General features: G+C 40.9%; 2 protein-coding genes across 2 annotated transcripts; both read left to right on the top strand.

Annotated features, from left to right (window-relative positions):
- Positions 1–5,724: 5,724 nt before the first annotated feature.
- LOC106820995 lies at positions 5,725–6,720 on the top strand. Its single transcript, XM_014825615.1, has 2 exons — positions 5,725–6,090; positions 6,259–6,720. Exons 1-2 carry the CDS (start codon positions 5,847–5,849, stop codon positions 6,588–6,590), a joined length of 576 nt encoding a protein of 191 aa, XP_014681101.1. The 5' UTR covers positions 5,725–5,846; the 3' UTR covers positions 6,591–6,720.
- A 1,630-nt stretch (positions 6,721–8,350) lies between these two features.
- On the top strand, positions 8,351–10,451 carry LOC106820994 (uncharacterized protein KIAA1586-like). Its single transcript, XM_014825614.1, has 2 exons — positions 8,351–8,410; positions 8,680–10,451. Exons 1-2 carry the CDS (start codon positions 8,363–8,365, stop codon positions 10,327–10,329), a joined length of 1,698 nt encoding a protein of 565 aa, XP_014681100.1. The 5' UTR covers positions 8,351–8,362; the 3' UTR covers positions 10,330–10,451.
- The last annotated feature ends 722 nt before the right edge of the window (positions 10,452–11,173 follow it).

The raw sequence follows: 11,173 nt of genomic DNA, 5'->3' as shown, positions 1-11,173 counted from the left end.
TATTTTCAGCAAAGGCAAGTTCTCGCAGAACTGATACACCATGCATTGCCAGTAGACAAGCCACAGCCCACCAATGCTGCAACTACCATAATGACCAGAGATAATACCTCCAGGAATGCAACTTCCTATTTGAAAATGGTCTGCTAAGCCATGATATCATTGACAGAAAGCATCTCAAATCACTGGACAATATCCGAGAAGGATACCAGTTTTTTGAAGATCAGTTTTTACCGACACTACTAGGTAAGATTTGGTAAATGACATGAACATAAAGTATTGTATCTAGAGCCCATTATATATATTAATGGGCCCATATAATTAATGGGGTCTTGATAGTATCTATATCCTAACTTCTAGTAATGTTTCTTGAAACGAGCTTTAAACTACGTTATAATTTCTTTGTGGCATAATTATTCATATTTATTAATAAACTGTTTGCATATGAAAATTCCCAACACATGGAACATTCATTCCAGTTGACAAGCCCCAAAGAAAGACGCTTCTTGTCTTGGCAGATTAATATTTTTATAATGTACTACCATAGTCACAAATCACATAAATCCCTAACAAATTTGAAAATTGACTCTCTTATTAGCTTATGTGTTACTGTGGATGTGTAACATTTCACTTGCAAATATTTGGCATAATTATAATAATATTAATAGCAGGTATTAATAGTAAAAATTATATCAATAAAATTTAGCAATATGTTACCTCTTCTTTCAGACATGGGACCTTCTCAGCGTGATGTATTTTGGTTTCACTGGCTTGGATTCAATTTTCATTGAAAGGCACCCAGATAACTACATATCACCACTGAGAATTAATGGAAGTGCTGTTGAGACATTGTTTTCACAGTTTAAGGCTCGAGCCGGAGGTAAACTAACTTCACTAAGCTATGAGACGTTACTGAGGAGTTATTTGACCAAAAGAAACCTGGCACCAAAAACTATTCATCTCAGTGCAAGAGACTACAGAGATGTGGAACTTAATATATCACATGCACCAATGATGAGAAAATCCAAGAAAAAATAGAGAGTGCATATTTGCATATAAGAGTTTTAGTAGAGTATAGTGTATCGAGCAAAGGTACAAGTATTGAGTGTAACCTAGCTGCCCGATTGCTGCTTTCCCACGAGAGGGTGCATGACGCTCGTTGCTCCTAACAGTAACATCACAGGAATGGAGCCTGGTATGGTATATTAACATGAGAGTGACGTTGTATACAGTACACTCGCTATGAAAGTTCTGTTAATTGATGCTAACTTGCGCAACAGCGTTATTTAGCGTATATTCACATCGCAGTGACTTGACAAAACCAAATGTGACATTGTATCTTAAGGCTAGGCTGCAGCTCTGTTACTTATCGAAACTGCTGATATTGCACCAAATTTTAATTTCGTTTTCACTTGTACGTCAATAACTATGTTTAACGACAATGATCTAGTTTTATTTTGGCACCAAAGTTGGCCTTTATGACCACATGGTTGAAGTTATGTAAATTTTACATTAACACAACTATACAAATTGTCTCGTAGATTAAAACCTCCTTTTGTAGTGGTGAAGCCCTCACTTTCAGCCTGAATTTGTATGAATGCAGATACAAATTCATTTAGTCTCGCATGCACAAACTTTTTCTGCCACATACTGAAGTGTTCCATCATGAGTGTGTGTCGAACAGCTTCCACAAAGATGGTCTTCAAACTGCTTGATGCTTGTACCTGAGGAATGGTCAGCTAAATGAACCAAGTTGATATGTTGATCGAAATCAATGAAATCAAGAGGTCATTAACATATAAAATGGGCTCTTTATATAATTAATAGGTTGTTGATAAAATGGATATGCATGTTTGTGCTTAATGGGTATATATTAAATAAACCCATGATTGATATATATATATATATATATATATATATATGTGTGGTGTTCAGTATCAGTGATAAGAGTGTGCGACATAACGTAGACGATAGAACCGGCACAGGCAAAATTTAAGATTTCGCAACAGATATGTTGTAAGCGTGGTTGATATTATAGTGGATCTTATTAATCTGAATTTTCTACTTTTCATTGAACGATATTTTTGAAACTTTGTATGCGAGCATTAGCAAACTCGTTAGTACATTACAGCTGCACACAAGTGTTACTGAATGTTCAGAGTCAGATGGTCAGTTCTATGCAGGGGAGGATCTAGCTTTCAGGAGACGGGGGGGGGGTTGTTAATATTTGAGTGAAGGCGTGCCAAAGGCACGCGGTGCTAAGGAGTAGAGTGCCCCCACCAGTATCATAACATTAGTCAGTGGCTGCCCGGAGGGGGCGGGGGAGTGCACCCACCCCAACCCCCTCTAGATCCGTCACTGACTGCTCTTTCCCCGTCCTGTCCTAGTAACATCTCGTTTGGGAGGCGATATTGGAAGACGTCACATCCTGTCGTCATATCCAGTGTTTTGCTACAGCGAGGGCATAATATTGGTTATACAATACCAAGAGGCCCAGCCCCGATGCCATTACCCTTGTTCTTGCACGATAACAAAAAGGCCAGAACCACCGTCACCCAGTAATTTTCCTGAGTGTTACTTAGTTCAAAATTGGCATCAATAATCATTTCCTGGAAATTTGCTGATATTTTTCATGGTTATTAGTAGTAAACAGTATGCTTGTATTTTCAGAATTACTTGCTGTACAGCAACATGATGCAGAGTTTTCGTGGAAATACATTCAAATCCCTTGGACTTCAGCAATCAACAGGTGTGCAGATTAACGAGGACCTTATTCCAGTAGAAGCCGTTGCATTCACTTCAGAGATCGGAGAAGGGTCAGTGGCACGAGTGTACCAGGGTTTATTTAACACCTCAACTGTAGCATTAAAAAAGTTCAAACTAGGAAAAGATATTCCAAAGTATGAAGAAATGCTAAGAAAATAAGCTAAAAACTTACTCTGTTTGTTTTGGCCTGTTTGGGCATTTGCATACCTGAGATGACTCTTGTATTAGAATTCTGTGTTAAGTCACTGGAAATAAATGGTCAATCAGTCATGTGCTATACAGTACGTCAAATGATATATGCTATTGGAGATGCACTACCAGAAGACCTAAAATTAGAAGCATTAGATCAGACAGCACATGGAATGGCTTATCTTCATCAAAACGATATTGTTCATTGTGACCTGAAATCACAAAATATTCTGGTGAGTTCTGGCAAGACTTGTGCAGATGAGTGGGTTTTTAAGGTTTCAGATATGGGAGAGGCTCGTTCAATCCTACATACAACCTACATGTCCACCGTTTCACATACAAATAGATGCAGTTGGCACATTGCCATAGCAAGCTCCAGAACTGCTGCATGGAAATCCACACTACAACACACCAGTTGACATTTACTCTTTTTCAATGGTGATGTACGAGTTAGCTCATGTAGATCAGCACTATCTTTGGCAAAAAGATGCAAACTGCACACAAATCTGTACTAGTCTGGTGTTGAATGGTGTAAGACCAGAAATCAACATCAACGTTCATGGCATGTACGCAAAGTTAATGACGCATTGTTGGAACCAGGCCCCTACTATGCGACCACCATTTACAGAAATAATAGGAATACTGACACATGCAGAAGATGACACTATAAACCAGTGCTTTCTCGTCTAGCAAATCACTATCTAATGTGGAGCCAGCACAGGAAGCATAATTTAATACTCAGCAGTCTCAAACGGACACAGGTAAAGTACAAGCTGATAGCCAGAAGATGTCAGAATTGGAACCAGCAACAAATGCCCAGCCCAGCAGCCAGCAGCCATCTTTAGTATATCCAGCAAAAGAAGCACAACTCGACACTCAGCCGTCTCAAATGGACACAGGAATAGAACCACCTGATAGCCAGATGTCAGAATTAAAACCAGCAACAAATGCACAGCCCAGCAGCCAGCAGTCATCTTTAGTATATCCAGAACTAGACCCGATGCAAGAAAAATGGAGTAATGATCGTAAGCGCATTGTTGTGCACAAAGGACGCGCATTTTTTGCGGGAAGGGCGCACGCGACCGCAAATATTTTAAAACACATACGTGAGCCATTGTTAATGGATCCGTGCGCCGAAATGTGAGGCCGGGCGCACGGATCCATAACAGGGAGGCAGAGTGGTGAAGTATGGGGCGATTGGTGACACGCTTTGCAAATGAAGACTGTGTTTCCCCGTGTTTCCTCACAAGATCCCTGTGTTTTGCTGCAATCACGTATCAATAGTTTGTAATGTAATTTAAAACGCAAGAGAACCGTAAAACATGAATGCATACACAAATCATCACTTTTGATGTTTGAAATGCTACAAAACCTCAAAACATGGATAAATACACAAATCATTAGCTGTGGCGTGTGCCCCAAATAACAAACCTTGAAATATTTCCCAAACATGCGGGAAAGGGATCGCACATGGCCAAAATCATTTCTGTAATTCCATCAGTTTTGAGATTGTATCACCTCTTTGACGTCGGCAGACAAATGGTTGGATTATATGAGCAGTATACTGTGACAGTGCAGCTCCGTTAGCCCAGAAATCTAGAGGGAGATAACCCATTCAACATACTTGCTGTAGATACTGCAAACTGGCCCATACACATTATCCTATAAGACATTAAAGGACCAGGCTCTTTGCGCGCAACTTGATTGTTTATAGATGGCGAAATGGTTTTCTCCCGGGCGTTTACTCGCCGTGAAACTGCTGCGGCCGAGAACTGATAATTTTTGAGTTTCGGTCCACTAGATGGCGATACCAGCAGTATAAACAAACTGGTTTGCGCGTGGCGTGACTACGTCGCTGCGCGAGCGTACCATTTCTGTTTTCAAAGTTGAGTCGACAGTGGTGGTTGTTCAGTGCTTATTGTCGTCTCTGTATGAGTGTTTTCGACAAAAATGGGTCGTCCCAAGAAGTATTTTTCGGAAGAGGACCGTCTTCGTGCTAGACGGGCAAAATATAGTACTAACATTAGTAATATAGCAAACAGCGTTGAGATTCCCGAATCCATGGAAGACTGGCTGTTTTGGAAGACAACCGGCGAGTTTGAAAGCGAACCTTGTGTGATGTGACAGGTGCCAAATTTTATGCACTGCTATTTGATGAATCAACAGACGTGAGTGTTACTCAGACTTTGATGATCTAAAAGCGTCGTGAAGCCGAGCATGCCAGAATGATTCCTGGTATGCAGCGGAGCTTCATAACGCGAGATGCCTGGACCAAGTTGAACGTTAGACCAGCCAAAATAATGCAGGTACTGACTGATGTTTACTTGCATAAATCACAAATTTTATTACGCTTCAGCATGGTACCTATAGATACCATATATATATACCAATATTCAGAAAATGCGTATTTCTTAGGCCAAACCAAAAAATAGGTGTGTTTCCTATTGCATCAAAAACAAAAGTAGGGTAGGTAGGTAGGGATATCTATTTTTATTTTTATTTATTTATTTTTTTGGTTCTTAATATCCCTCTAATGCATGCTATAAAGTGGTTTATAGGTAGGGGTAAGTTAGTAAGCAAGTCCAGAACGTGTTTGTAGTAAAAAATCTCATGTTTTGTCTGTCAGATTTCAAATTAAAAAATATTTTTATTTTTTATTTTTTTGATGGAAAAATTTTAGGGTCGGCCATAATAATCTAGGGACGGTCGGTCTACCGGAAACACCTTTTTTTGTTTGGCCTTATAGTGTTAAATATATTATATTGTAACAGTAAACATTACTATGCAAGCACTTTGTGTATCCCCGCACATCTCTTCGTGCGTCGTTCGCATTCATGCGGTGCAGTGCGAATACATTTTAAACAATCTAATGACTTATATCCTGATCTGCAAAAATGGACTTACAGCAAGAACATGTGCTTATGGAGTTGGAGAGCTATGCACAACCAGACGAGCCGACGGCCATACCTCGCGAGAGCAAATCCGTGATGGCTACGCATGGCTATTTGGCAGCATGCAACCCAATGTTTGAGCGCGGTTTATTGTCACATCAAAGAGTGACTGCTCAAAATCAACACGTTCTGCACAACATCTTGGAAGGATATCGCTACTTCGAAAACTGGACTAAAGAATTGGAAGGTAATGCATGCAACTCATGTTCCATACAAAGCAAGTGTAACGTATTAAATTCTGTAAATGAAAAAGCTTTACAGGTGTGCATATCACCTCTGTATGAAGGTAATGATGTATACTTGAACTGTAATCTCTTTACCTATAATTACCCTAATTCTTAATTGCTACCTTCAGATATGAGCGACTTCCAACCTAACTCCCCCAGAGAGAGACGATTTCTGGCATGGCAGACGTGGGATTTGCTCAGAATTGCAGTGTCTGGATTCCAGGTTGTATGTGCTGATTTCTTGAGTAGGCATTGCGATAAACATTACATTTCCCCGCTACGCATCAACGGCAGCGCAGTGGAAAGTCTTTTCTCAAGGCTTAAAGCTTACACAGGTGGTAAACTCACATCTATAAGCTACCAGACATCTAGAAAAAGTATTATCATACAAGATGAGACAAAACACCCTAGTATCGAGGGATACCGAGACGTACCGTTATTCTATCACTATGATGGTTGAATGAACAGGTTGACCGATATCATGCATCATAAACTGTAATTTCGGGTTCGATTAGTAGATCCTATTGTAAATGCCATGCAGAAAGTTTACAGTTGCTTTTTAGCCAAGCAGTAAAGTTCATCGCGCAAGGTAAAGCCACTCCTTTTGTTTGGACTCCTAGTGTACAAGCGTCATTTGATACATTGAAATATGCTCTTGTTTCGGCGCCTATTCTAGCACTCGCAGCGCCGGATCGTGATTTTGCATTATACTGCAGGGCCCTCGCTACCCACTCGCCAATTCGCCAATGGCGAACAAATTAGTAATCTGGCGATTGAAAGTCTTATTTGGCGAAAAAAATGACGAACGTAATTTTCCCTTAATAAACAGCAAGCACAAGCCACGATGTGCACAGCCACGGACGTGGGTAACACAGGCACTTGAAGCGTTTCAACTGTAAACACGCCGCCGCCATTGCGCGCACACTGACACATAAATATATAGTTATGTTTATACTATATATTATAATCAGTCCTTGTCCTTGTCATCGCGCGCCATCGCGCGCCTCGATTGATCAGGAGAAGTGCGAAAAAACGCACACCTCGCGTGCTGAAACGTTTTTGCAACGCGTACGGGAACCACGAGATGCAAATGACTTGAAGTTGCATGTACTATTGCTGCAAGTCATGACATTGTTTTCAAAATGTGAACACCAGTTGTGTACTGGTGTCGTGTACTGGTATTCGTGTCGTGTACTGGATAGTAGTGCTAGGAATCGCTCCAAAAACGGAGCTCGATTAACCGAAGTGTAAAACGGCTCTGGTGCCGCATATAGCAGGATAGCATGCGTATACTACGATCGATCGCGTACATCAAAGCCGGCCGCCGCGCCATACGACCTTCAGGCTCGTTTATGAACTAGCCGGCCCAGGCTCTATACGACTGTTTCACGTTGTAGGATTCTAGGAAACGTAGGTAGGAACTGTTTCACTTCTCGCCAACGAAGTTCTGGTTATAAATATTTTGGCTGCTTTTACTTTGGCGTGAATGCGTGAGAATACGTAGGGCATGCGGGAGTGCGGGAGAATGGGTCCAGATGCGTGAGTCTACCGCGAAATGCGCAGCGTGAGACTTAGTAGGTCTGCTAACAAAGTAAGATTTAAACTAAAAGTAAAAAATGAAATTTTATTTTCGGGGTGCATCAAATGCAGTCCAAGACATTCAAATTTGTAAAATTTTGTTGGGGGAGACCCCCAGAACCCCCTCTACCTCTCTTCGTGTGTGTGGTACTGTAAAACGAAAACGAAACAGAAAATGAGACACATGATAAACACAACAATCATCACGTGCCAACAATCAGCAGTCAGTGGGCGGTCGCGGTTGCTGGCATGTTATAACGCGTTAACAGCGCTAGCAGTGAACACTTTCGTTCGGAGGAAAAAATCGAAACAAAAATGCCACCCGTGAAGCCGAAAATCCCAACGAAGAGAAAAATAAAAGTTGAATGGTTTGCAAAATTTAAATGGCTGAAACTGAACGATGGCAAATTCTACTGTCAGTTGTGTATTGATGGAGGAAGGGACAACATCTTGACGGCAGGGAAGTCGACTCAGGCACCAAAGTTAGACGATTTTCAGAAACACGAGAAAACCGTGGATCACAGGTTTGCAATGTCAGCCAGAACGGAGAAAGTCACTGGAGCCATGGAAAAGGCGACCGCCCGTGCTTTTGACAGTATTAAGGAGGCAGTTATTGCCGTAATGAAGAATGTTTATTTCACAGCCAAAGAGGACATGGCGAAAGCAAAAGTTGAGAAACTGAACAAGCACTGTCTTTTCATGGTATGAACATTTATTTATTTATTGGGGGGGGGGGTTGATATATTTTCACTGGTGCAATTTTGAATCTAAATTTAAACAGTTTAATTATTTTGAATCTACTAGCAAAAAGTGCAGGAAAGTTTACACTTTTTTTTCTTAGACTGACATTCAATTTATACTTTTCAATATCATCACTAAGCAGCCTGGCGAGAATTAAAAATTACTACAGGTCAATTTTATTACTGCAGCATCATGTCATATTGTGATTGATCTTTTATTTTGTGTTTCAGGGGTGTAAATCTCTGGAACCCATGACTGTTGATGACCGGGTGAAGTACAGTTCATATGATTCAGTGAATGATATGCTAGATGTCATGGCCAGTGGAATAAAAACTGAAATATTGTGTGATGTGACAGGTGCCAAATTTTATGCACTGCTATTTGATGAATCAACAGACGTGAGTGTTACTCAGACTTTGATGATCTACATTCGTTATGTCAGCAAGGGTAGGCTGATGAGTAGATTTCTTTCTGTGTCGGCCTTGCATGGATGTACTGCAGAAGACATTCACAAAGCCGTTAAAGAAACCTTGTCAAATGCTGGACTGCCACCTTCGTCCATGATAGCTGTAGGAACGGATGGAGCCAGCACCATGACAGGGTCCAAAAGTGGGGTCACCACACGGATGAAGGATGAAAATCCTTTCCTGATGTCTGATCACTGTGGGGCTCACAGACTTGCCTTGGCAGCAGGACAAGCCGCTAAAGTTGTTCCATATCTTGTGTCCTATCAAGAAACTGTAAATGCTCTCTGCAAATTGTTCAAATACAGCCCGAAACAAAAATCTGCACTAAAAGAAATCCAAGGCTTGGTTAATGATGATCAGCTGACTTATCATGAGGTTTTTGAGACTAGATGGTTATCATTCAACAACTGTGTTCAGGCAGTCAGGAGAACATTAGATTCTCTGCTTACTTATCTCTCTTCATGTGACAAAAACAATGCTAAAGCAAAGGGTATTTTGAAGAAGGTATCCAAGTTCAAGTTCATTGCAACAACACACCTACTGGCGGATTCTCTGGTTATTTTGTCACAGCTCTGTCTTGTTTTACAGAAGAGTAAACTGCTGTACAGTGACATGGTGATGCATGCCAAAGCTACTATTTCAGCTCTAACAAACCTAAAAGATCATCTTGAAAATGGTGCTCATTACAAAGAATTCAAAAGCACACTGCCAGAAATTCAAAATCTTCAGTGTCAAACCAGCTTTGATTTGCATGGCCATGCCATTTCTTACTCGACAAAACAAGCTGAAGAAGCTGAATCTTGTGCCAAGCAGTTTCTCAATAATGCCATTCAAAACCTTCAAAGCAGGTTCTTGTCAGAACAGAGCAATAGCAAACTGTTTGCTATGTTTGAGGTGCTTGTTCCTGGTAAGATGCCACCATCAGAAGCTGATCTTGGCTTGTATGGCCAAACTGAAATTGCATATTTGGCCAAGATTTTTGGTGCTGACAAAACCAACAAGCAAGGTGATCTCTGTCACGCTTTAGTAGATGCAACAGCCATGGTGTCAGAGTGGCAGCTGTTTAAGTATTTCATGTTCAGTCACACAGGCCAGTCATTTGCAGACTTCTGGTGCATGGTCTTAATGCAGCACCAATCTTCTTACCCAAACATCTCTCTGATGGGCCAGCTGTTTGTGACCCTACCATCCACAACAGTTGATGTGGAGAGGGGTTTTAGCAGACATAATTTGGTGAAAACAGCACTGAGAAATAACCTCAAAACAGAAAGTGTTTGTGACATTCTAACCATCAAAATTGAAGGCCCAGAAGAAGAGATGTTTGACTTTGAAAAGTGCTATGTTAAGTGGTGTGCCAAAAAAGATAGGAGAATTTTCCTGCCAGCAGTAAAGGAAAAAATTCAGACAATTTGAATGTCTTGTTCATGGTGGTGAATCGTAGTGTTAGTGTCTCCGTCATAGACAGGTGGTGTTTGTTTGCATTAAATATGTGTAGTTTTGTACTTCATGCATATAAAAGTTTGTGAAAAAATAAAGAAAAGAAAAATTATTTATCGCCTTTTTGTGTTCATAAAATGTTGGGCTACAGATGTGGCTAACAGGAATCCAAATTGGCTAATGAAAATTGATTCTGGCTAATTGTTTGGCTACAGAAAAAAAAATCCTAGCTAGGGCCCTGATACTGTGATGCGTCATCGCACACGGTGGCATCAGTATTAACACAGATTGCTTTGGATGGGAAAGAGCATGTAATTATGTATGTTTCTAAACAGCTTACAGGTCCGCAGTTGAATTGGCCTATTGTGGAAAAAAGAGGCGTTCGCGATTGTCTATTCGCTGACACGGCTGCGTCCCTTCGTACAAGGTAATCGGTGTATCGTCTATTCCGATCTTTAATATCGGCTAAGTCACTCAGTAATGCTAGATTGCAAAGGTGGGCGGTTATCCTTTCACAGTATGATTTAAGGATGCAATATATGCAGGGGAAACTTAATGAACAAGTCGATGCACTATTGCGCCTGCAGACGTCGCCGGGTACCAGTTTCGTCGATGAGGCAATGCAGGAATTGGACGAAATGTGTTTTTTGGTCGACACGATAGAAAATGAACATCCCAGCGATGTTGTTGTAACGGTAGCTGATACTCACGTCACTGACACCCTAGTTCCACTCACTGATCCTATTCGCTTTCGTTTATTGCAGCAGCAGGATTTAAACTTGGCACTGATTATTGATGTTTTACAGAAGGCACGGATTTC

Source organism: Priapulus caudatus, unplaced genomic scaffold (genome assembly GCF_000485595.1).
Source record: "Priapulus caudatus unplaced genomic scaffold, Priapulus_caudatus-5.0.1 Scaffold55, whole genome shotgun sequence".
NCBI lineage: Eukaryota > Metazoa > Priapulida > Priapulimorpha > Priapulimorphida > Priapulidae > Priapulus > Priapulus caudatus.
This window is presented reverse-complemented; position numbering and strand designations above follow the sequence as displayed.